General features: G+C 37.8%; 2 protein-coding genes across 3 annotated transcripts; one reads left to right on the forward strand and one right to left on the reverse strand.

Annotated features, from left to right (window-relative positions):
- Window positions 1-809: 809 nt before the first annotated feature.
- RAN (RAN, member RAS oncogene family) lies at window positions 810-5,497 on the reverse strand. The gene is made up of 7 exons (XM_035564902.2): window positions 5,356-5,497; window positions 4,432-4,474; window positions 3,487-3,571; window positions 3,270-3,395; window positions 2,064-2,251; window positions 1,346-1,516; window positions 810-1,230 (listed from the first exon to the last, which is right to left on the reverse strand). Exons 2-7 carry the CDS (start codon window positions 4,465-4,467, stop codon window positions 1,186-1,188), a joined length of 651 nt encoding a protein of 216 aa, XP_035420795.1. The 5' UTR covers window positions 4,468-4,474; window positions 5,356-5,497; the 3' UTR covers window positions 810-1,185.
- A 3,305-nt stretch (window positions 5,498-8,802) lies between these two features.
- Window positions 8,803-27,040, forward strand: STX2 (syntaxin 2). Of its 2 annotated transcripts, XM_050714128.1 has the most exons (11): window positions 8,803-8,952; window positions 15,658-15,729; window positions 16,212-16,311; window positions 18,486-18,560; window positions 19,362-19,435; window positions 19,636-19,744; window positions 21,463-21,536; window positions 21,643-21,780; window positions 23,163-23,273; window positions 23,408-23,456; window positions 24,921-27,040. In XM_050714128.1, the coding sequence occupies exons 1-11, from the start codon at window positions 8,923-8,925 to the stop codon at window positions 25,052-25,054; spliced, it is 966 nt and encodes a 321-aa protein (XP_050570085.1). In that variant the 5' UTR covers window positions 8,803-8,922; the 3' UTR covers window positions 25,055-27,040. The 2 variants fall into 2 exon arrangements, with proteins under 2 accessions (XP_050570085.1, XP_035420793.1); XM_035564900.2 differs by lacking the exon at window positions 23,408-23,456 and having other exon boundaries at window positions 8,806-8,952.
- Window positions 27,041-27,426: the final 386 nt, after the last annotated feature.

Raw genomic sequence — 27,426 nt, forward strand, 5'->3', positions numbered from 1 at the left:
ACTACTGAAAAATGGTATCTTAAACTTAGTTTTGTTTACTAGCAGTACTAATATTGACCAAGATTAATTTCTACAAGATAGTGTTAAAAGTAGACATTTTCCACCAGTTGTGCTGTAATAAGCTAGAGTTTCAAATTAAGAACTTGGTGCAGTTACAGTAAAGTCTAGATATTTATATATATGTGGCTTTAGTTAATATGCTTTTCTGTAGCCAAGAGCTTTTTAGCTCATCTACAGCTGTTTTCTAGTTAGTGAGTTTTACGATGCTTAGAGAGTTTAATCAACTATAGCTCTACTGAATGATGTTCCATGCAAAGATACAGCTTTTAGTCACCTAACAAACCTAGCTGCCATTTGTTACTGGCTACTAAAAAAACACAGAGCTCCATGAAGGCATGTTGGAAAACATACAGTTGGAAGTTATAAAGTTGAGAGACCATATCTGAAAGTAGCATATGCAAACTGAACTATGCTTCACTCCCAGGTCACCCTGCAGCCCAAACATTCCCACTCACATGGGTCAATTTATGCTTATCTGGTGATCTTGCCACTTACCACTCAAGTTGTTCACTGCTTTAGTTTTACCTGGCAGTTAGTTCAGCTTTGCTCAGATGCTTTAATTATATGCATAAGGAAATCAATGGAAGGTTATAACTGTTAGCTTTGATTTAGTAACAGGAGCATAACATGAAGAGAAAGGAAATAGAGTAAGAAGTGCAGTAGGCAAGCAAGGATTAGCCTTAACTGAAGAACAGAAGACACTTCAAGAGAGTTTTCTAACAATGCATGAGAATTCACTTGCTTAGAGATATTTGAAATACAACTTTATTATCTAAACAAAAAAAAAAAAAGAATGGGAATGACAGAAACAAGATTTACCACTTAACACTCTGTGTGACTGCAGTAGTCTTATATTTGAAACTCAAAAGGGGAAGTAATTGCAGTCCAAAAAACAGCTAAATATGCAGGTCCAAAATATGAAGTTTTGGTTTTGTTTTGTTGTTTTGTTTGTTTTTTAAACTGCCACATTCACTCCGAAGCCCATTCATCTCTTTCAGCATCCCAAAGATTAAGCACATGTTCTGTTCAGCTAGATAATAAAGTGGCAAACACGCTGCACCACTGACATCACAGGACAGTTGCCTATAAAACTAGACTTCTGACGCTGGGCTCCAGCTTCATCCCTCACAGGTCATCATCTTCATCTGGCAGTGCAGTGGTTTGAGCAATCTGGAAAAGAGAGAAGTTATACTTAGGAACTGTTTTTTTTTTTTTCCAGTTACTCCCAGGAGTCCAGATACTATTCATCAGGCAATCATTTGACCTTTGCCCCTTCCTCAGTTACCTGTAAGTCTTGCTCATACTGTGCTGCCAGTGCTGGGTCCATAACAACTTCAGGTGGTGCAAGAGCAGGCATGGCAACAAACTCCAAGTTGGGATCTCCAATTAGCTTCCTAGCAAGCCAGAGGAAAGGCTTCTCAAAGTTGTAGTTACTCTTAGCTGAAATGTCATAATACTGACAAAAAAAAAAGTATATTTTGTACATAAGACATACTTAACACTGATATTTAGAACATACCAAGATTAACAAGCACAATTTACTCTATTTTTATCATTATCATTGTATTCTTTTTGACTGTGTAACTTCTGCTTATGCTCTCAGAAGTAGTTATGATTCAAGTGTCTAGAGATGTACCATTTCATGCAAATAGTCAGAAATTTATACTTTTACAAAACACAATCTGATCAAAAGTGCAACTTTCAGGAGGCAGTGGTACCTCTTATGACTTGGTCTACTTTGAACTATCTTACTTCTGCATCACGATGAGATTCGGAGCAGTAAAAGCCAAATGTATACAACAGAACTTACAGCTTCTGCTCAATACCAGTGATGATGATCATCACTTAACAAGATCATCACTTTTCCCTTCCCTGAAGTTAGGTTCAAGTAGCCAATGGGATGTAAGTTGAAATATTATAGCCTGTAGTGAGAAAGGCAGAACACCCAAATGTAGCTGATAGACTTAGTAAATCTAGATTCCTACAAACTCATGACATCATACCTGGAGATTCTTCTTCCTGTGGAAGACAATGGATTTTGCCTTGACTTTCCTGTCCTTAATATCCACTTTGTTGCCACAGAGCACTATAGGGATGTTTTCACATACCCGTACCAGGTCTCTGTGCCAGTTAGGTACATTCTTGTAAGTAACTCTTGATGTTACATCAAACATTATGATGGCACACTGGGCTGTAAGAAAAGAAGTCAGGAATTACATCGGAAGAGTAAGTGCTTAACTTCCTTATAAACCAGACTGAGAAAAAGTACCCATAAAAATCTTACATTAGGGGTGCCTGCATTAGCTTTTTCCTCACAGTTCTGAGAGTACACTGTTAACAAGTTCAATGCACAAGAGTCTGCAGAGCTCAGCCCATGACCCTGTCATCTTACATCTTCAATGCCCAAATACCAGCAAGTTTTATTCATTCCACTGTCCTACTAAACACCTTACTATTGCATGACATAGAAATAGAATAGGATTACAAAAATCAAGTGTAATTTACCCAAACATTTGACAGAAATTAGTCAATACCCAGTTAACTAATCTTAGGCATCCTATCAAGGCTTTCAGATAAGTTGAGAGCTTGTAGTCCACATCTCAGGATGCCCTTGTCCAGAAAAGTTTTTCAAAGAACACAGGGGCTTGACTTGATCCTGATATTTCTAAAGGAAAAGCAATAGCGTCAGAATCTAATCATCCCTTGCAGAATATTAAAAAAATATGCAGCTGACTGAAGTACACAAAGAATAGAGCTTAGCCAAAGAAAAACTAAGGGGCTGCCGCTACTTCTAAAGGCAACTAGCCTCTGTCAAGGATATGTAGAACTTCACTGTATCTGAAGATTTTACAGTTTGTGCATTCCAAGTCTTTGCACCAGCACAGGATGCTAATACAGATACAAGTTTTACTAACTGAAATGCAGACTTTCACTTTTTAACTGCTTTATTTCACCAGATGCATCTTTTAGGGTGCACAATCGTTCATTAATACCACAGCCTGCAGTAGCAAACTGAAACAAAGTCTTCCTACACCAGGGCAGGTTGCCTAGCAAAGGAAATATCTGTATCTATATAAGAAGTTTGAAAACTCAGAAACCAGTTCAACACTAGAAAGCCAAGCAAAAGCTTTCAGATTGGCCAAATTGAATAGAATGAAGGCTTGACCTCTGACAGCTACAGGGTATTCCCACATATAAACACATCTTACCTTGGATGTAATAGCCATCTCGCAGACCACCAAACTTCTCCTGGCCAGCTGTGTCCCATACATTAAATTTAATAGGGCCTCTGTTAGTATGGAACACCAGAGGATGAACTTCAACACCCAGCGTTGCTATAGGAATAGAAAAGAGCATTCCACTTAGTAAGTTGTGAACTGTACTTCTAACTAAAATATTAGATCTTGAAAGTTTCTTCAGACATACCTACATACTTCTTCTCAAATTCACCAGTCAAATGACGTTTTACGAATGTTGTTTTACCAGTGCCACCATCACCAACCAGGACAAGCTGTTAATACATTAAAGCAAAAAAAGAGTTAAAGCAACACACTTCGAGGCATTTATTGCCCATTTTAATTACCACAGAGACTTCAGTCTTCCAAAATGCTGTAAACAAAGAACTGGAATCACCCGTGAAGTAACTCGCTGTATTGGGACCCCGTTTATTAAACCTGTTAATCTGTAACTCCAGTCAAATTTATGTAATTCCCATAACTGAAAACTACGATGTATTATAAATGTAGTTCTACTAAGCTGTAAGTAACTGAATTAAGAACATTTGGGTTATTCAAACAGAATGTAACAGCATTTAAATAAACTCATTTAAGCACCCAAACTGGATAAACTCACTACAATATTACAATTAAAAAAAAACTGTACAACTAGCAATTAGGATATCCTAACCAAGCATTGGAAGAAACACAAGTAACAATCTTCCATGAAGCAGTCTTAAAGACTTCTGGCTGTTAAAATGAAAAACTCTGTCCTTGAGTATGTTCTGCCCCCAAGTCAGAACAGCATGGTATGTTAAATCACTTGTTAACTTGATATGTTAACTTGTTGTATGATATGTTAAGCACATTCTGCTTACTGCTATGAACGTCTCTTTTAGTAAGTTTTAATGTTTGTTTTTTCTTGTTTATAAAATGATACTTACATTAAACTACAAACAGCACTAGACTGACAACGGAACATAATGATGTGGTCGGAACATAATGATGTGGTACAAATCAAATGCTGGTTGCATTATTAATGGAAAAGCAGCACTTCAGACCCAAACCTACCATCCACACTGGTACTTGAGAGTCGTTCCTGCTACTTTTCTACTGAAGGGAAAGAACAAAAACAGAAAATATCAAAATCCTTTACCTTAAACTGCACTTGGGGCTCTCCTTGGGCGGCCATGCTGGGTCTGCAGGGGAAATGGAAGCATGTGAGCTCACAGGCGCCGAGCTGGTTCAGGGCCCCGCCGGAAGGGGCTGGGCGCCCTTTTCAGTTCCCAAACCGCCTCCCGAGGCGCGTGGCTCTGCGCGCCACTCGGCAGCGGCCCGCGGGGGGCTGCGGTCGGGCCCACGCCGCTCCCCCCGCGGTCCCCTCTCCCCGCCAGCTCCTCCCCGGCCCCAGTCCCGGTCCATTGCTGCCTCCCGCCTCCCCACACGCGGCGGGATCGCTCGGAAATGGCGGCGCCTCCCCCCACCCCTCTCCGCCCCGTAACGGCGGCGGGCGCCGCGCCCCTCTGTTTTTCGGGCCGGTTCCCCCAGCCCGAGCTGAACCCCCCCCCCACCCCCCCAATACCGCCTCACAGAGGACTGCCCTCGGCCCGGCACCACAAAAAGCCCCCCCCGAGCCACTCACAAGCGGTTATAACCCACCCCCCATACACACACATAGGGATGAGCCAGCCGGGGGTTCCACGGGGGATCCCAAACGGCGCCTCCCCACCCGCCCCCCCTCACAGCGGGCCCAGCGCCACCATGACTGGGCAGCGCCGCCTCCCCTCCCCCGCGGGCCGTTCCTCGAGGGCCCCGCTCCGCTCTATCACCCGGATGCCGCCCGCCCTGGCTGCGGGGACGGAGGGGAGCCGGCCCTCACCCCGCTCTGAGAAGCGGCGGGAGGGGGGCGCCGCGCACGGCCGGCGGCCTCACAGCACCAGCGCCGCTGAGGCCCAGCCGCGCCGCGCCCCAGCCCCGCTCCCACACGGCGCCCACCTCGCCCCGCTCTCTTCTCCGAGCGGCCCCGCTCCCCCCTCACACCCTCGGGGGGCTGAAACGGAGGCCGCGCCGACCCCGTTACCTTCCGCGAGGCTCCTCTCAGCGCCGCTCCGCGCAGTGACTGGGCGCTGGGAAGATGGCGGAAGCGCGGTTCAAATGCCCGGAGAGCGACGCCGCGCGGCCGCGGGGAGGGGGAGGGACCGCGCGTCACGTGGGGTGCGGCGGGGCAGCGGGCGGGAGGCGGCAGGCGCGCGGCGGCTCCGCCTGAGGGAGCCGCGGCCCGGCGGTCGCAGCCCCCTGCGGCCGGCGGTGTGAGAGGGGGGGCCCCGAACCGTGGTGCCGAGGGTTGATGGGGAGGGCTCGAATAGACCTCGAGGTCCTCTTACCCGTTCGTGTCCTGGAGAACGGGGTCAGCTGCCCCAGTTCTTGGTCCACACCGAGTTTTAAAAGCGTACGTAGGTGCTTGGAGCAACTACTAAGGTGTCGCTGGCACCGTTTAATAAAGTGCTTTGGATGTCCAATTGGAGGGTTTAATCGAATTACTTTCAGGTAAAAACTGTATTCAAAAGGGCTGTCCTTAAATATGCCTTACAACCATTATTCTCACTTCATACAAACTGATCTGCATTCATTACAGTGCACATGAATGAACTTAAAACGTGTACTGTAAGCCCTATATTTAGAATAGCTTTCTCACCCCTCATGTCCAGACTTGAGTAGAACAAAGTTGCTCAAAAACTCTTTAATTTAAAACAACATAAAATAGATGTTTTGTATAGATCTATACATACCAAGTTCCCGAGTTCACAGATTCCCCAATTTTTCCCTAGTATAGTTACAGTTACCCTAGTTCTCAATTTTTTTCCCTAGTATAGTTAAGCAACTTTTACGTGGTCTGCATAAAAGGTGTTAGTACATCCGTAACACAGAATCAATGAACTTTAAATATCTCTGTATTGAAATAATATAAAAATATTTAATGGCAGGTGAAATACACAAATGTAGTTTATATCTTGCTCATTTTCTACATATATAGCAGCAATGTGTACAGAAACTTTTGCAAAAATCGTTGCACTCTGCTGTATGTTTTGCTTATTTGATGGCAATACAAATATTGCATAAGATTTTCTTTGTTGGAAGAATCTCTGGCTTGTTGAACTTGCTTTCTTCTTGGACAACTTGTTTGTGTTTGTTTTTTTTTTAGCATATTTGCTCATCATCTCTAGGTGTCAGGAAGGATATTTTTCAGAATATATAATTAATCTTACAGTTTTCTCAGAACAATTCTATCTTTATAAAACCTTGTGAATTCCACCTCTTTTCTTGACAAATAGGCAGGCGTTTATAAATAGGAGCCCACAAAGCCACATTAGGGGAGTTTGGCAGTTTTTAAGAATATAAACGCTTCCAGGAAAAAAATCAATCTCTAACTTTGTTTATAGACCATTCAGTGTACTTTATAAACTTCTCAATAGTGTTATAAATGTAGTACTAAACTACTTTTTCCCCTTCAAACGTAAGTGGTAATACTATCCAATACTTTAATTTGAATTATTAAAATAAATGGCTAATTAAGAAGTCCCCTGTTGTAGGTTTTGAGCTCCTGTCAAATATTTACAAGTCATTAAATTACTATCTGGGATCTAGGTTTTACTATCATGTATAAGTAAGTGTTCAAAGCATCTACAGAATATCTGCTCCAGATAGCCACATTCAGCAAAGGTTAAAAAAAAACCACTTCCAAGCACTCATCAACAGCATCAGATCGCTATCTAAGAGATTGGTGTCCACAAGATATCACCAGGTAATCAGCAAAATAATTACCTTTAGAAGATCTTTACGTTTCCTATAATTTGGCTCAGGTTAGCTGAGAACAAACGTAGCAACTCACTGAGGCAGATAAAAAGATTTACGTAATACAGTAAAAGACAACCTTTATTAGTAAGTTATTTAAGGACAAATGAGGAATGGTACAAAAGGTATCTTTATGGGAGATAAATAGCTCCAACAGTATCATATTTTAGAACTGCTTTATCAGTAAGAAGAAAAAACATTTTGTAAACTGTAAAAGAAGACAACAATATATGCCAGCAAGCAATGGAGAAGAAGTATACCTCCCACTGGTTGTAGAAAAGTATCTGGAATATGAGCTCAAGCAGGAACGGAGGTCTGCATGCTGATGTTCAAGGCAACACAGGAAACTACACTGAAAGGTTTTAAGACAAAATTAGTCACTTTCAGTATGGATAGGTAACATGGATCACACAGTATTAAAATTCAATCAAAATATGCATTTGAAAGACAATTTTTATTCTTTTTTTTTTTTAACCGTGTAAAGCTGCCATAAAATAAAAAAGCATGTCTTACTCCAAGTTTCATTAACAGACTATACTCTTGGAAAACAAGCATTTACTATGTCAATGGTGAAGAGCAGATGCAGATCTAAAATTTTTCAGAGAACAAAATTCAGCAATTTACTGTCATTGAAGCAGTTTACAATGCTACTTCAGGAAGTTTAAATTATCCAGCACTGGAACAAAATTATTTAAATACATGAAATATATGAATAGTATTGGATTATTGTGCTCAGTATCCAAAAGTAACATTTTTAGAAACTGCAGCTGCTCAACATGTAACGTTGGAAATAAAGTTTATATACACTAGAACCGGGATAATAAGAATTATGGGTATATACTAATAATTACAGGTAATTATAGTTTGAAATAGTACTTGATAGCAAGCATCTATGGACAAAACCACACCACTACTTAAGACTTTCTGCCCTCTATAAAATGTCAATGATTTATTTCCTAGAAGCTCTCAGGTCTTTAAGGCCTGCTATTGCACCTATTCAGAACGTTGGCAAGTTCCTTAACCTGTGAGCCCTTCAGTCACTGGTTTTGGTGTTCTACTGGAGACCTAAACATCACTAAAATGCAATGTTTCTCAACACTTTTTAGCCTAAGAGTTAAAATAAGTCAGTTGGCCACCTTGTGACCCAAGCATGCAGTTTGCTTTTTTACATTTCCAGCCACGATATGGATCCTTTGAAGCTGTTCCATGGATGACCCCAAGCTCTGGTTTAAAACTGCAGGGACCGCGAGATACCTGGGCCTGGCCTGCAGAAGTAGCAACAGCGGGAAGTGCAGTCTGTCTGCTTTTGGTAACTAAACATGAAATTTTAAGAAGCCTGACTGCAGCCTATCCACATGGCACACCAGAGAATTAAATTCATTTAAAAAAAAAAAAGGCACATAACCACATAACAGCTTTTCCCAACTCTTCCCATTGGAATTCCATTGCAGGCCCAACACCCCACCCTGCCCTTCGAAGCGCCCGCCGCAACCACATCCCTGCCACCACCCCGCGATGCGCCGCCGCCATTTTGATTACCTCAGCCCCGCCGCGCCGTCAGCAGCGCGAGGACGCTTGCGCGGGGCCGCGCGCCATTTTCCCCTCCATTCCCTCCCTCTGTGGGGCGCATGAGCGGTGCGGGTGGTGGCGGCCGTGAGGTGGGGCGGAGGGGGGCGGTGGCGGCTGAGCGGAGCCGGCTGAGGGGCGGCCCCGCGGCGGGCAGGGCCGGGCTGGGCCGGGCCGGGCGCTGACGGCTCCGAGCGAGGAGCTGAGGGAAGGCTGAGGGGCCGCGGGGATGAAGGACCGGCTGGCCGACTTGCAGGAGGTGAGGGAGGCGGGAGCTGCCTGGGCCGTTACCGTCGCGGGCGCTGAGGAACCGCCTCGGGCGCGGCCCCGGGGCTCCGCGGGGCCGGCGCCGCGTAGGAGGAATGCGGGGGTTGACCTGGTGGCCTTGAGGCCCTTTAATCTGTTGGTGCGGCTGGCTTTGGGGCCTTTCTTTAACCTCTCAGGGAGGCTGGCTTTGGGGCCCTTTAACCTCTTGGGGAGGCTGACAGCGGGCGTCATTGCGAGAGCGTTTGCAAAATGGGAGCTGGGAATGGCCGGGCGTGCTTTTCCGTCCCCTTGTTTGTGCGCTGAAAACAGTCCGCTAAAAAAAGAGCGGAGAAAAAAAAAACGGGGGAGGGTTGAACCGAGATGCCTTGATGTCCATCTTCAACAGGATACGGCCTGGTTTAAAAAAAAAAAAAAAACAAAAACCTCAAAACTGAAAATAAATGAAAACTGAAAGTACGCAGGAATTTCTGTGATAATTCCTAAACGCCACATACACATAGAACTTGGCCTGTGCTGAGCTGTGTGAAGGTTTGGGGCTCGTTTGTCTTGAAATAAGTTCGTATTTTCCAAATCAGGCAAATATGTTTTGGAAGCTCCATCTTTAAGTGGTGCCAGTCTCTTTGCTTTTCTCTCCGAAGGGATGAATTGGCATGCAAGGTCATTAGATTACAGTATCTTTACCAGGAAAGATATATCGGAGCAGTGTCAAAGAAATGAGTGTTTTCTTTCACGTATACTTCGACCCTTCTCCTGTTTCCTGTGTATAAACATGTCCAGGTTATAGGAATATGCGCCAAATTTCAGTAGTAGTACTTGCTTCCCAGAAAGAGGAAGCGGTAAGTGGTGATCTGCGTTTGTTTTATAATGCTAGACAAGTACACTTCCTTCTGATGGAGGGGAAACAACAGTGGGCTGTATATACATTTTTTATACATATTTATATACATATTTTAAAGATAAACATATACATTTTATATACATATTTTAAAAATGAATAAATGAATTGTTACAAGTTTTTTATTGTAGTTTAGGGTTTTTATGTAGTTTTTTTAGGCCAGCTTTAGTATTTAATATCTAAAAACATTACTGCAGGAGGCTATTTCTTTAACTAAAGCATTGCTGCAGTAAGTTACTGCTTTAAGTCTAAACACAAAGGTCAATATTGCTGAATTACTTCATATGTTCATCAACAGAATTAAGTTTAGAATTAATGAATAGATTTGAGACTTGAAACTGAAGCTTCCTTATACCTAGAAGGAAGTACTTTAACATCAAGTGAAGTCAACAGCTATTGAAGTCAGTCCACGTTTTATCACTTAAAAGTTCACCGTTGGCATGAAGATTTGAAAAGTTGGGTGTCATAAGAGGTGGCCTTTGTAATACTTGATTTGCACAGGGAATTTGCAGAAGTAGTTATTTCCATCTTTCCTCTTTACCTGAAATATCAAAAAAATAAGATTTTTTGAGGTTATTTGCATGTACTACTAAAAAGATTTTGAACAGCAATTAACGTTTATTTGCCTATTTTCCATAGCGTTTCAATCTTGTTAGTGTAGTTCCATTGTTGTTTATTTTATTAAAGCATTCAGTGAAGGGTAGAGCTTCTATGTTGTCATTTTTAAACAGGTCTGGGCCTGCAGAATCTTAAGGAATTACTGAGTCTTACCTCTTCCCCTTAAAATAATAATGTTTTGTATTGCATTGGTTACATTTTACATGTCAGCTTCATCTGCTGTGTTTTTGGCAAAGACATGATGTGCCACACAAATAAAGTTTGAGATGCTAATACTTCACCTAGTGTACACACTGTTTAATTAAACATGGTACTGCTTCTAGAAGAAACTTAAATTTAAGTTTGCAAGTCCTTATTTGTGCTTGTGGATTTTAATTGACAGCAAGCAAGTTTTATAACTAGAAGTTGTAATGTTTACCTACATTTTCCTATGTCTTTATAAAGAGGAAGAAATGTTACTTATCAGTGCTTATGGTTCATTAAGATACAAAATTATCATAATTTTTTGATACTTTTGTTAATACCCTGTATTAGGTAGTTAAACAGTGCTAAAATAGTTGCTGGATAAACTGTTGTAGACATGCAGATCATTCAGTCTTCAGGTAATACTGCATCGTCCTGCTTCCCAGCTAGAAAAAAAATCATTCCTTTTTCAGAAGATGGGAACCTTAGTTGTATTTGTCTGCTTCAAGGGGCTTATTTTAATAAAACTTGTAAACTATTCTAAGCAGGCCAATATGAACTTGTTTCAGCGCTAGAAATCTCAGTTATATATATTTCTCAAATACAATTAATTTGATAGTTGGTCATATTTCAAACTGGTTTTGGGTATTTTTTAGCCCAAATGAATGTAAGATTAAAATTAAAAAAAAAAAAAAAAGGCTCTCTGATCCAATATGCTGCGTATAGCAGTGGTCAATAATAGATATTTAGGGAAGAAAAGAAAAGCAGGATAAGTATATAGCAATGATTTTCTAGAATATTTTCCAAGTCTTCAATGATTTGATGTTAAGGGATACAAGACCACCTCAAAAATGACTTCACAAGAGCTGTAGGATCTGCATTCGTACACTGTGTTCAGCACATTTAGCTAGCATGAGATATTAAAAACACATGGTCTTTTAAAGGTCTGTTTAACAAAAATTGCTCCAATGTTTTTGATATTGTTAAATGACCTCAAAGAAGAGGTAAGATGTAAACCCCTGCTTTAGCATGATATTTTAGATCTCAAGGTTGGGGTGCAACCTTCATAACACACAAAAATTGCTATCTCGAATGCTCAAACTGATGTAGAGGTGTATGTTAAAATCCATTTTTCCTGTTTGATAGGTAAATCATTTTAAATATATTCTTTTTATCTCATTATTCTTGAGTGTTACTGAGGGAATCTTAAACTTTGAAAAGTGTTTAGACCGCACTTGATTGTAGCTTTTTTTTCTTGTAAATAAGGAACAGTAACTTGAACAGAAGTGCACTGATTTTTGTAATCTGTTTCTGTGCATTTACTTATTGTCCCCCAAACTATTTAGGAATGAGTGAACAACCACAAAGTCAGAAAAGTTAAAATGGAGAGAATCGGGATAATATGGAAAAATACAAAAGGAAGCTTTTCAGAAACAGAAAAACGTTACTGGCTGCTTTTTTTCCTGAGTTAATCTTTCACATTGTCCTTCACTCAAACACAGAACTCCCTGAAGAAGAGCTTTGTTTTCCATGTCATAACAGCATTATTTCATATAGTTGGTTATCTTATGACGTTTTTTCTGTTGTACAGCAACGCTACTAAATTCATGTTAATGATTGACCTGCCAAAGCTGCCTGATAGATCTCCTTGGTAAGGAGAACCTCCTCAGTGAGAGAAAAGACTTGCTACTTTAGTATAAAAGAATTCTTGGAACCCTGATGCTGTATGAAGAAATTGAAACACCTTGTGTTCCAGGTCAGCAGAGAGCCTCACACCTATAGGTGGCTGACATCTAGAGCAATACCTCTGGAATCTGAAATTCTCTGAAAAGTACTTAAAGAGAAAAGGCTTGGAAGGCTTTGACTTTAACATGGGAGATGTGATGTAAGAATTAGTCTTTCTAAAGATAGGCTTTTTATATGGAAAATAGAATAATGAAGTTATGAAGTTATACGAAGGTGCTTCAGTCCAACTGTCTGACTGCTTCAAGGCTAACCAGAAGTTAAGGCATATTAATGAGGGCATTGTCCAAATGTCTCTTGAACGCGCATGCATGGGGCATCATCCACCTAAGAAGCCTGTTGCAATGTTTGACCACCCTCACGGTGAATAATTTTTTCCATAGTATCCAGTCCGAACCTCCCCGGGTGCAGCTTTGTGTTGTTCTCACACGCCCTGTCCTCAGGGAGCAGAGAGCAGCGCCTGCCTCTCTGCTCTCTGCTTTCTCTGCTCAGGAAGCTACAGAGAGCATCCAGGTCGCCTCTCAGCCTCTTTTTCTCTGTACTGGATAAAAGAAGTGATTCTAGAGTGTTTTAAAACACATAGGTAGTCGTTTTAAAAGTAAAGGGTTACTTGTATAACAAAGGTAATGAGTTACTTGGTACAGGCAACCATAAAGATTTACAGTATCGTCAACAGTGCTTCCTTTTACGCCATCCAGTTGGCTGAGTAATGTGGGAGTGCATGAGTACAGGGGAGTTAAGTTGCAGTTCGCAGGGACTGCTGTAAATCTAGTATTTGCAGTCACTCGGATGTGGTTTTTGTATCAATAAGAACTTCAGTACAGTTATTTGTCCTGTAATTTCTCTGGACAGATTTTAAAGGAAATGTGCATTATATAAAGAGAGCAGGGAGGCACCTGCTGCATTCTCAGGGTGGGAATAGGATGGTGTGCAGGACCTCTCTGCTCTCATCGCAGCATGCTGCTACAGCTTCTTGCCTGCTTTTTATCAGGTATTTTTTTTGTGATACTGCTTATGCTATGGAGGTGAGGCCTAGGAGGAGGAATACCTTTATGCTAAACTCGATCTTGGTTGAGCTGTGTGCTTGTGAAAAGAAGGTGTGTCACTTACGTTGAAGAGTTAGTGAATAAGCTGTATTTTAGGTAAGTGATGATTTAAGAACATACAGAACAGAGGTTGACAAGTCAAGTGTCTTTCAAGTGCTGATATTCAAGGTAGGGAGTCCTTAAATCTTTCAACAAATTGCAGACGCCCAATTTGTCTGTCATTCATGTCATTGCAGCCAAATGTGAAAGTGAAATGTGCGTGGAACTGACTGAGGCTGCCTGATCACAGGACTCTGCCGTTCAGCTGCTATAGATATGGCTTAACCAAATGACAGATAAAAAATCTTACTCTTAAGGCTGACTCAGGTATTTAATGTTTTGCTGAGATCTTCTGACCAAGGAAGCAGCTGACATGCTGAATCTCTTAACCAATACCATTTTAATTATTTTTAGTTCAATTACCTAAATACAGGATTTTCTTATAACTAGAAAAAATATTGTTTACACAGTAAATGTAAGCAGAAGGTGTTCTTTTACATAGATGGTTAAATCAAACATCTTTCAAAATGTATCTCATTATTAACTTAGACCTGGTAGCTTTTTAGCGCTACGGTCTCTGATATCAGTACGAGTTGGGTGACTTCTTTTGGATGTGGACTTCCTCTCATTTTTATTAAGCAAGGCTGTTAATTGATTACAGTCTGTACTGACAGATTCTTTAATATTGAGTTCTAGCAATCATCTCCACGGAATGAGCGAGTACCAAAAATCTTTAGGGACGCGTGACATTATGTGTGAATTGGTGGTCCAGGAGAGTAGTAACATCTTAAGTCTTTTATTTCAATTGGGGCACTGGTTCCCAAGCATAAAAAATCAAATGATTTCTGACAAAAAATACTGTTATGGAGCTTTATGGACTCCCTGAATTTGCAGGGGGTGGGGGGAAAAAAGCTGTCACAAAGTGTAAATACAAACTTTCCATAAAGATTTGGAGCACTCCTACTGTTTTGATGCTTAGTCTGTTAATGAATGTAACTTTATTAGGTAATAGCAGTGTTTTGACATTGGATCAAATTGCAGAATTACCATGCAAATAATATACATCTCATCTAATTTAATAAAACCAGAAACAAAGAGCTTATTGGGTTACAGGATCAGGGTTTAGAAGCAGAAAGTGAGTGTTAGAAGATCAAAGACAGAGGGGCTTGCAAGAAAAAGTTTTGAAAATGAAAATCCTGTATTTTACCCATCATGTGGTTTGGTTTTTATTTGGTGATAATCCATGGACTGCAGTAGGACACACTAATTAGTATTTTGTTCTAATTTGGGTTCAATGCAGTTCAAACAGTCTGCTCTGCAGAGGGAACTAGAGGTCATGAGAGCTGGAACTGCATACTTCTGTGATGCACATCAGTTCTTTCTTCCTTTGACCAAATTTGAATCCGTTACTGCGGAGAACCGCATGTTCTGCTGGGCTGGCTCATGGTTTAGGGAAGTGTGACTCAGGGCATGTGCTGGGCTGGGTGCTCGAGAGATCTGCGAGAGCCAGCATCCGGAGTTGCTGCCTCACTGGCTGCGCTTCTCAGGGCTTATCAATTATGTAACGCATCTATGTCTAGTGTAACATAATTGTATCTGAATTGGTGTGGAGTGGCAGCTTGAAAGCACCCAAGGGCAAAACTAGTACGGAGATGCTGATAGCATTTTGTTCTTTCGTTTGATGTTTGAATCATTACATCACACGCCAGAAAGTCATGGACACCCCTCTTTGTATTTCTTTGTGAGGTTTTCATTTACTGTCTCAGTTATGGTGAAACTGTGTTATTTTCTGTTCACGTAGGACTCACTGTGAAGTAAGTATCTTTACACTGTGAGAGAGTTAGGTGTTTATATATAGAGATGTAAAATTGTATTTCAATACTTTCTTATGACGGGGAATGAAAACTGTAAAATTGCATATAGCCTGGTTCTGTCCTGAAGTTGTTTACAGAGGAGTACTGCATTAGCATTCACAATTTTGTGGTAGTCAGGTGACTTTTTTGACCTCTCTGCTTATTTGTTTTCAGATCACAGTTCTCAGAAGAGAAAAACTTACTTCTCGTCAGATTATTGATAAAAATGTGTATGCAGGAGCAATGTGGAAGGAACCTTCCTTGTTTCAGAACAGTATCTTGAGTTTTATTTCATAGATTTGTTTTGTTGTCTTTTGCAGTGTAAAGGAAATGAAGATGGAGAAACAGTTATTGTTGAAAAAGACCATTTTATGGATGACTTCTTCCAGCAGGTATGGTTTTATGTACTCTTCACTATACATTCTGCATTTCTCAGTTATTTTTGATTAGCTTAATTTTGAAAGTAAGCCATCTCATGGGCACCTATTATCACACATTTCTTGCTCCGATAAATATCATGTTCCTATTCCATACAAAGTAGCAAAGTACGGGGAAGATTCTGTTCTAATAAATAATTGAAGACACTGGAGTTTGATTTCCTATGTGCCCCCCTGCTATGTTTTCCTGTCACATAAAAGTTCATCATGGCACATAAAAGTATGCATATGCTCTTTTGGTTTTGTTTGTTTTTAAAGAAAAAAAGTAAGTTATTTAGGTGTTCACAGATAACTGCTATACATACACTGCGATTTCTGTCAAATATTTACTAGTGTTGCAATTAAATACTTTAAGACTTTTATTAGCAAAGATGTATTTAAAAAAAAGTCTTCACATGCCATATTTTAATTCTTTCATTGCCACATTTCTCTTCTAGGTTGAGGAACTTAGAAATAATATAGCAAAAATAGCACAAAATGTGGAAGAAGTAAAAAAGCAGCACAGCATTATCCTGTCAGCCCCAAATCCTGAAGGAAGTGAGTATTGCATTTTCAGATTTCAAGTATACATTACCAGATTCTCTAAAATCAATTTTGTTTGGTTTAGGTAAGTTTTACTATGACAGATAGCTGTTCTCAACGCTTCTTAATTTAAGGCATGCCTAAGTTTGTGCGCAGGGTGTAATGAATGGGGAAGAAAAGATGCAGAGGTATTTTTGCAGAATGTCGCAACAGTAGCCTAACTTTTTTTGTTCTTATTGATGAAAACTGAACTGTGGTTGTTAATTCTTTTTTTTTTCCTGTATCTTCTTCATCTGTTTGTAGGTGGGCATATGTGTGTCTTATTGACAGTGATTTTGCTAATTGATTCTGTATGGCTTAAAAAAGCAATGAACCTCAGGTTAATAAGGGTTAGTAATTGATCTGATTGAGAGCAGTTTTTATCACAGCCACAGTAATGCATTTGAATTGTGTAGGAACACGATATTGCTCTTGTGAATCTGTTTTCTTCAGGAACTCCAATAACAGATCTAGTTAAGTGTTTCATGAATATGCATAGTATTTTTCAGAAAATATAGGTAGTGTGTGACACAATTGGTTTTTTTAAAGTTAAAAGCAATGAGTCTGTGATAAACTACAGAACTGTCACTTGAAAGACTTCACTGAATTTCTTCCTTATTACCAACAAAGAAATATTACCGTGAAAACATTACGTTAAGAAAAGGCACAAAATATTTTACCTGGTTTAGGTGGTGATTTGGGAATAACATTTCCCAGGGCCTATTACAAGAAACAGGAATCTGATAGTAAGATTTAAAATACCTAGGAATATCAAACTCCTCAGTATGATTATGCTATATAATTACGGGATCTCAGGGTTGAGTTGTACATGATCCATGGCTTGCTTGAGCTACATTGGTAGTTCAGTGTTCAAGTGCTTAGCTGTTGTATTTAATGATGTCAACAATGCAATTTTTCTGTTGCTAATTTCAAAAAACATTTTTAATGTGAAGATCTATTTTTGACAAGACCTGAAGAAAGATTGCAGTGGTACAGCCTCCACCAATACAATTGCTGCATCTGGATTTTATGGTTCCCTTCTAAGTCACTTCTGTGGGCAACATCAGCTTTGCTCCAAATGCTTCCTCTACAACTTCCTCGCAAGGGGGAGTGGAGAGGCAGGTGACCTATTCTTCGTAAACACCAGTGATAGGACCCGCGGGAACGGTGTTAAGCCGAGGCAGGGGAAGTTTAGGCTGGACATCAGGAAGAGGTTCTTCACCGAGAGGGTGGTTGCACACTGGAACAGGCTCCCCAGTGAAGTAGTCACTGCACCAAGCCTGTCTGAATTTAAGAAGCGATTGGACTGTGCACTTAGTCACATGGTCTAAACTTTTGGGTAGACCTGTGCAGTGCCAGGAGTTGGACTTGATGATCCTTATGGGTCCCTTCCAACTTGGGATATTCTATGATTCTGATAGTTGCCCCTGCACAAACAGGTGCTGCAGTGACCTTTCAGTGGCCACCACATTCTGCTGTAAGGAAGGAGTACAGGCAGCTGTAAACTAGTAAAGCAGGATGAATATCACCAGGGAATTGAAATTAAAGAACATGATAAAAGGAACAATCAGAGAGGTACTACAGGGATAAGTGTTGTATCACAGAGTAATTTATGATTTCTTAGTTTTTTTTCAAGTAGAATGGAACAAAAACAAAAAACGCCAGTCTCTGCTGTTTCCCAAGTACTAGTTTCTGCTTTTTATTTTTTTTAACATAATGGCACAGAATAACGAAGTGGATCATCCAGGTTAATTCAACACAATATGGGAGCAATGCTAGCTTAAAGTTTCTGTTGCTATCTTGTTCTTGTTGCTGGGTGATATGTTACAGTGCAGGGTTGGGAGTCAGTGACCAGGGTGGTTTGAACATCTTTAAATGTTAAAAAACTGGGCCTAAAATTAAATCTCTTTATCTTGCTGTTCATTGTTCTCAATTGAATGAGATCCCTGAGAGTGGATGTTCATGTTTCACATTGCTTTACAAAAAATAAATAAATTACAGTTTGTTAAGAACTTACGTCACTTACTAATTAACTGTGTTTCCTCTGGTCATACATAGTGTCCAAAGATGATGACTTGAATGTCTTTTGAGAAGGCAACTCGCTGATTTGTTATCAATCATCAACAGTTCTGGATTTATTTTTTTTTAAGGAACAAAAGAAGAACTCGAAGAATTAAATGAGGAAATAAAGAAGATTGCTAATAAAATCCGAGCCAGGTTAAAGGGTAAGTTGTGGGGAGAAATAAAACTGCCATCACTTATAACATATTCAGGATGTCAGTGGTGTTACAGAGTTAAAGCTTTGCAATTGGCCTTCTAAAACTTAACTCTGTTATGTGTGTATAAATTATCTTGTACAGCTCCTGCCAGGTAGTTCCTAAATTTTAAGAAAAACTTAAGAAAATTCAGTGTATAGTTATCCCATTCATTAAGCCTTGAATACAAAATGTTCAACTTTTTGCACAGATGTTTATACAGATCTGTTTTTTTTGTCTACTTACATAATTTGGAATTCCCTAATTCAACTTGCTTCATTCAGGCTAAGTAATTTTGCTATGGGCTTCCCCTGTAGTAGTGCCTTTAATTGTTCAGCATAGGCTTTAAAATATATTGACTGTTTGAATATTATTCATAACACTTAGTGTACGTTTTTGTCGTTAGCCTTCCATAAGCACGAGGGTATGTTTACCTGTTACGTTTTTATCACTTAAATTGCAAGAGCAGCCTATTTTGTTAGACCTTTTGAACTGCTCCTAGAGTAATAGATGTTAGTATGACTCTTAATAGTATTGAAGTACTGTTTTAAGATCTGTACACAATAGAATTACAGAACCTATTTAAAACGTATGGATTTCACTGCCCCCACGCTACACACACATGTATATGCAAGAAAAGTTAAACATCTTTGTGGGGAGCCTTGTACATGAGAAAAGTAATAATTAGTAGTATTTACCAGATAACTTTGAGCTGCAGTATCAAGTTTACTATATTGAATGTTGACTCAATATTCTTGTATTTGCTATTAGCTATTGAACAAACTTTTGATCAGGGCGAAAATGCTAATCGGACATCAGTGGATCTCAGGATAAGAAAAACACAGGTATGACAATTTAAGAAATGTAAAGAAAATAAAAGGATGCTACGAAATCAGTGAATGAGTTTCACTTTTCCAAAATAATTCAGAACTCCATGTTCTGTTCTATTGAAATTTAAATACAATTTTCAGTTGTTGTGCAGTGGTATTTGCTGTACTAAGAATAAAATAAACTTTTTGCACATTTTTAAATCCTGTAAAAACAGCACTCTGTATTAGCTCACAAGTTTGTGGAGGTCATGACAGAATACAACGAGACCCAATCTCTTTTTCGAGAACGCAGCAAAGGTCGGATACAGAGACAATTAGAGATAAGTAAGTGACCTGAATACACTTCTTTTTTAAATAAATAAATTTTAAATGTATTGTTATACCTCCATTGTTTCTTATTGCTTAAAGATAGTACAAAACATCATGCATCTTGGACACCACCTTTAAGCATGTGAATGGGAGGGAAAAGAATTCTTAGATGGCATTAAGTCTTTGCTACTATTCTTCATAACAACTGTAAAAAATAGAGAAAACTAGATAATAATAGAAAAGTTCTTCTGTTGCAAATTATTAAATATCCTTTGTTTCATTTATTTCATGTCTTGAAACTGCAGAAGAAACATTAAGCTTGCGTGCAGAAGCTGTTGTAGAGATACTGAATGTGTTCTGTTGTGTTGCTAAAAGCCATTCCCAAATTAATATGCTAATAACGACGTCATCTCTCTTTATGCTATTCTGTTTGTGTCAATAAGAACATTTTTTTGTAAGTTCAGCTGCCATAAAATCAGTGCTACCATTAGTTATACTCTAATCATTTGTTGAATGACTGGCATTGCCTTATTTCATTGTTGATTATGAGAAATATTCGGAAAGGCACCTAACTCTACTCAGAAGTACAGTGCCTACTTCAGAAAGTGTCTAAAATACCAATAATACCTTGTACCTAAAGTTGGTCTTTTTAATATCACCTCTAAGGGCAAATAAATATTTTTAAATGAAAAATGCAAACAGAAGAGTTAGCAAATCTAAAACTTTGCTTTTCACGTGCTTCTTTTCTTTTTCATTAGCTTCCATACTGAGTATGATTCAATTCAACATTTCAGCGTAGATTATTTGGCAAATTAATTTCTTCACTCATGCTCCTGTGGGAAGGGACCCTAATATCTCAGGACATGGTTCTTTTAAATTAATGTTATGACCTAATTTGATTCTTTAGCTTTTCCTCAGCACTAAAAATTTTAAAGCAGGTTTTGCAGCATTCTTGGGTATTAATGTCACAAGGCAGTATTAAAATTAATTTTCATCTGATAGGACAGAATTATATAAGCCATTTCTAATCCCTGCTCTTCCCATGTAAAATAAATTGAATGTCTGTATATGATGTGCACAATACAAATAGCTTGAATATGCTCTGTAACTTAATCCATTTGCATTTGTTTTACCACTGTGATGGATAGGATTCAGTTTGCTTAAACATGCAGTAATAAACTACATACATTGTTAGGTGTGTTATGCAAAGTAGAAAAGTGAGGGTACTCCATGGGTAATCATCTCCTCTGTGGGGAATTTGAGTGTAATCCTATGTTAGCTGTTAAAAGACTAATTTACATAAAGACTTTATCCATCACACTGTCATTGGTAGGAGGGAGGAAGCAAATTAGGTGCCAATGTGACATGATTGAATGGGTAAATATTGAGTGTTACGTAAATACTGTTTGTATCTTCAGTTCTTCCTTCTGGAGAATATTCAACAGGGTTCATAGGTATACTGTAAATGTTTCTGATCAAACTTTTCAATCTGACCAAAAGAAAAAAAACACAGGAATTCTTCATCCCAGTTCTGAATCTAGCACCGGGGTTTTTCTTCCTACTTGACATTTTCTTTTTTTCATATGCAAAATGGTACTTGGTAATGGCTAAACACTACGTTGTTTTATCTTGAAAAATATGCAATACAAGAATTTTCTTCGAGTTGTTATCCTTCTGTAAAATTATGTTTAATAATAAGTGATGTTATATGAAGTACTGTATTTTTATTCTAGCTGGAAAGACCACCACTGATGAGGAACTGGAGGAAATGTTAGAGAGTGGTAATCCTTCAATTTTCACATCTGATGTATGTATTTCTGGTCCAGTTATGCCTGTCATCTGTTCTGTTTCTTCTGCTATTTAGAAGTTTGTCAACACTTACTTGTGTCTGTATTTTTTTTGTTCTTCCAAAGATTATATCAGACTCCCAAATAACTAGGCAAGCTCTGAATGAAATTGAGTCGCGACACAAGGATATTATGAAACTGGAATCTAGCATACGGGAGTTACATGAAATGTTTATGGACATGGCTATGTTTGTTGAGACTCAGGTAAACAAACTAATTCAAATACGTATACATAAGTGGGATATTTTTCTTTTCTTCCTCTTTGAAATATAAAGAAACAGTTGCTCATAATCAGATAATACAGATTTGTTTCTTAGTGTTTTTTGACTGAATAGAATATATGAAAGTTAACCACTGAAGGTTTTTGTATTGTTTTAGACAAATTTACAGTCTAGATGTACTAATAGTATGTCCTATGGATTGCTGAGCATAGACTTTCTTTTCAGTCGTTACATTTAAGTATTTTCTTCAATGTACTTGTATTGCAGTATGCTTGAATGTTTTGTGCATGTTTGAGTAAGAACAACTGTCCTGGAGTGATGGCTAGTGTCTTAGAAACTTAATATACTCATAGACATGGTGAAGGACTGCTGTGGTAGAATAAAATGTAGATTTATACAATTTACGTATAATACAGGTAGGATTCCTGTTTTAACAAGCATGAATGTAAATGGATTGATGGACAAGACATTCAAGTTGTCTCTCATATTGTTTATCCTGAGGTGTGTGTAATTTGTTCTGTTTGTAGTCTTTGCTACTTAATACTAATTAACAGAAGTTAAAAGTATTTTACTTAGCTCTTAAATTCTTTGAGTTCTGCAGGAGAGTGAAAAGAATAATGTTCGGGGAGAAGCTTTCCTGAAAAGGACTTTTTTTTTCATTGGGTTTTGTGCTGAAGTTGTATGTTGCTTTGATATTAAATCTATAGGCAAGGCAAACTGGTAGTAGTTTCCTAATTAATTAGAAATGAATAAAAATTATTTGTGCATCATTATTTAATGCTTTGCTGTTTACTGCTGCTGATTATTTCTTCTGATGGACAGAAACACAGGTAATAGATTTACTGTAACTTTTCACCAGTCTTCCATTTCATTACCAAATTTCATTCATCATAATTTGAATTTGGTTATGTGTTGACGTTCTACACATTCAACTCTGCTTTGCTTCCCGAAGTTTATGGTTTTTTTAGATAACTGTTAAACCTTGTGTTAAAGTAGTCAATATCTTTTCCCACTTCCAGGCGCATCAGAGGTTTCTGACCTTTTAGTATGTCAGTTTTAGACTGGCTGTTAAAACATACCTCACATTCAAAGGTATGTTTTCAGAGGTTCAATTTTTGTTCATTCAAAATGGAGAAAGATGCCTACCTTGCCCTTGAATGTTCCTTGTTTGTTTAGAACTTTGAGCTCTTGCTTCTCATTCCCTTTTCCCCATGACACATCAAAGCAGAAAAAAAGTCCATTGCTGTTATGCAAATTACTTTTTTTTAAATATTCATTGCTATTCTGTTGTAGCCTTTTTCAGATTCATTAAACAAGGATCCATGGATGCCAATAATTAATTTTTCTTCAACATTTCATTTTAAGGGTGAAATGATCAACAACATAGAAAAGAACGTGATGAATGCATCAGATTATGTGGAGCATGCTAAAGAAGAGACAAAAAAGGCAGTTAAATATCAAAGTAAAGCACGAAGGGTATGCTATCTCTTTATAATTGTGCTAATGAGCATGTTTACTTAAAATGTATGGATCTAAACATTGACTGTTTTAAAAATTGAAAATGCAAGTTTTAATGTGATATTAAAATAATAATGCCTTGTTTTTAACAGAAAATATGGATAATTATCCTTGTGTCATTGGTGTTGATTGCCATAATTGGTCTAATTATTGGTTTGTCTGTTGGTATTCGGTGATGCTTGGATAACCTCAGCATGCATGAATTCCTGCCAGTGCGGCAGTAAGTAACTAATCAACTAATTTTGCTATTGTTCTGCTCTGACAACCTCTTTGGACTACTAATCCTTACTATGTGTGCAGTTAGTACTGAGGGGGTGAGGTGACTAGGTGGATCCTCCTGTCTCTGCATACTGCAAAAGTTCTATGCACGTGAATATTGAAAACTGTGACATCTAGTGGTAGTTTTTTTAATTTATCATAAGACCTGTAAACAAAAAATGAAATGAGACAACCCAGCTTATTGTATCAGTCCTTTGATTATTTTATTTTTATATAAAGAAAGTTTACATCAGCAAACAGCCTGCACTAAGATATGGATTTCTAATTGGAACTTTGTCAAATGTAGTTTTCTATGGCTTTAAACAGAGCTTTCATTAAAGTAGGTGTCCACAAACATAAAGCTGGGTATTTTGCCGTGTAGAACATACATAAATTTATTACTTTAAAGCTCTTTTACTAATAGTAGACCAAATGAAACCATGTGACGATGCATTTGTAAGAGGAAGTCTGCAAATATTCCAACCTAAGTTTGAAAAATTTTTCAATTTTCAGAATTTTGCTGTACCAATCTGCCATTTCTTATCAAAATGACTTCTAGCCAGGCTAAGCAGATAATAGCACTTAACTATTCTGGGACCAGTAGAAACCTACCTTTTATGTGTAGGATCTTCAAAATATATACGAAGCTCTATGAGATAGTATGTCATTTCGGACCACTAATCATTAGTTTAGTTGTCTGTACTAACACATTTTTAATACTAAAGTTTTTACTTTTGATGTTATAGTTTCTTTTCACATTTGGTTTATGGGCAGACAACACGCTTTACTGTATCATTGCTGATAGAAATATCTGACCTGCTGTCAGACCTTGATGCATCTACATGGAATCCAGTTGTGTGGGTTTTTTGTGCAGATCTTCTGAGCTACTAGCTGTACAAGGTTTTTACTGACATTTTCTTGAATTTGTCTAAGAGTGCAATTGTAGAGGTTTGAGCAGGCTACAAATATTTATCCAAGGATTGGATTTATTGCAGTAAGCAATGTTACTATTCTTAGGCTTGACCTTAATAAGTAAATGTTTATTATTGCCGCTGTTTCTGTATGTAGTAATATTTACAGAAGTTTCGTATGGGTAGTAACAGCTATAAAGAAAGCTAATTGTTATACAAATAGCTACAGCTAGTAGCTATGGTTACATATGTTAGAAAAGAAGGGATAACAATAGGAAATCATAGCAGTAAGTTTTATTTAGAAGGATAATTCAAACATTTAGAATAAATACCAGTGTAATCGATTTGCTGTGGGTATGCATGTATTTAAACAGTTCTTTATCTGACAAGGTACTTCAATCTAAACTTTTCCTTTTCTTTTTTTTTTTTTTTTCAGAAATTAATGTTCATTATTATATGTGTAACTGTATTACTTCTGATTCTTGGAATTATCCTAGCAACAACACTATCATAGCAAGTATATTCAAAGAGCTACGAACCTTCAGCAACTCCAAAATATGTCTTCAGTAAAGCCAAACTTTTTTTAATTAAAGATGCCTTACACCCTTACACTGTTACATGATGATTACCTATCACTGAAAGGCTAAAATGAAAACAAAATCACTCTTAATGTTTACTTATAAATGAAGAACAGAATGTATTAGGATACGTATGGATTTTCATCATAAACTATACATTTGTAAGACCAAAACTTGCTTTTAATTGTTTTGAACTAAAGTAACTTAGGATGTTTTCATACTTCAGTGTTATAAACAGTTCAAATAGGGAGTTGAGAAACTTGAGTTTTGACTGTTTGACTTTTTTATTTCTATTGCTACTATAATCCTAATCACAGATTTTATAACCTTACCGGTGCTGCTTCTGTTAGCACTCCTGTGAACATTTTTATGAAATGTAGCTATGTCTTTAAGTTATTTAGTCACCTTTGCCTGTCTAAGCTTAATACTTTATTAAAATATTTTTCAGCAAGTGCTAAAATATTTTATCCAGAAAAGACCACTTAAATATTTAATGGTCTGCCTCCTACATTACACTTTAAAAAGCAGAGGGTTTTCCTTTTTTTTTTTTTTTTTTTTTTTTTTTTTACACTTTCCATTTTTAATCTTTTCAACATGACTAAGGTTAATTGCTTTAAGTATTTCCTTTACCTTATGGTAGAAATGTTTTCTGGTAAAAGAATACAGTAATGAAACACACAATTTGAACTTCAGCAAATAATTTTACAGTCTTTGTTCAAACAAAACTCATGGATCAGTTTAGCCTTATTGCTCATATGAATGATAAAAATCATATGATAAAATTATTTTAAAAAATCACACCTTCTGTAAAGCCAAGTCAATATTTCATTTTCAGAAGCTTGCTAATGTTGTTGTGTGAATATAGTATATGGGGAGAAATGGAACTCCATCAGAAAACTCCTGAACATAATGCAAACTAAGACACTGATTTGTTATGAAATTTATGTATTATATAACATGTATGAAGTGTTTTAGTATATACATATTGTTGTAATGCTAGCTTGTAAGACCTGAAAGCTTGAAAGACTTCAAATGTAACCAAATAACTGCATTTAATGTTAAAGGTTATTTTTGTATTTTGTGTGTAAAATATTTGTAACTTGAATTTTTGATTTCTCATTGTTTAGGATGTCCATGTAGATATGTAGATATATTTACACTGTAAGAGAATTAGAGGAACGTATAATGTGTGCCTTTCTAAACAGAGTCTAAAACTATGCTTGTTAATGTTTCCAGATATTCAACTATAATGTTAATTGCAATAACTGTCATAAAAGATTAGAATCCTTAAACTTACGTTTTGTGGAAAGTACCTGAGGTTATTCACTAAAATGTAACTCAGTCTATTGACTAGCTTCATAAAATTCAGCAAAGTTTACAATATATATCGTATGTATGAATATTCTTGCTTTGCTGTCCAATTATACTGTGAATATGCTAGAGCTATTCAGATATCATACTTTAAAAAAAAAAAAAAAAAAAAAAGCCTTCTGCAAGCCAGCCATAAAGAAGTCGCTTGAAAAAATTCAACTTCATTAACGAACAATTTTTACCTCTCAGCCCAGAACACTCGTCAATGGTTGTAAGGAAGTTTACAAACAAAGTAAGGAAAGATTGGTTGCCTTAGTGCTCATTCTAGGTAAAATATATTTTTATTCTATAGTTTTCTAGAATTCTAATAGTAAATATTATTTATACAGATACAAAGTACATTGAGGGGATCAGTTCTGCTGTTCTACAGCTGGTTATCTAAAATGTTGCTCCAAATTCGGTTGTGTTGATTATTTTAATTTATAATGCAATAATTTGCCCATCAAGAACAGAAATATGAATAAGTCGCTCCATGCTTTTTTACTTGTTATACAGCTGCCTCAGTTTGTTTTAAAACAAAACTTGTTTTTCACATGAACTTTTGTTCTGTTAATATTGTGGGGGAGGAAATCTCTAACCTATGCACTAATAAATTTATCTACACAAGTATCTTGTTGCTATTATTATATTCATGATGTTATCGTGACCTTTGTGAATATTTCCAGTAAGTGTTTGAATAAGGCACACATGTCAAACAACTACTATCTATGCCTTAGTCTGATTATTTTATTTCCTGAAACTCTTCACCAAAAAAAAAAAAAAGAAAGGGTGTAGAGGCAGGCAATACTGAAGATATGAATGGGAGTCATTCATATAAAGTATTCCCATAGAATTTTATTGAATATTAAACTTGTTAAATAGAGGAGTTACATTTGGATAAAGCTAGTCATGTATTCTCACATTCTGTATAAAAGCACGTCTTTCACTATCCAGAAGTAAAATAGTAGCGTCTCATTGTTGCTTCTTATAGGGATGCCACACCCTCTGTACAAA

This window comes from Cygnus atratus, chromosome 17, assembly GCF_013377495.2.
Source record: "Cygnus atratus isolate AKBS03 ecotype Queensland, Australia chromosome 17, CAtr_DNAZoo_HiC_assembly, whole genome shotgun sequence".
In the NCBI taxonomy this organism is placed as follows: Eukaryota; Metazoa; Chordata; class Aves; order Anseriformes; family Anatidae; genus Cygnus; species Cygnus atratus.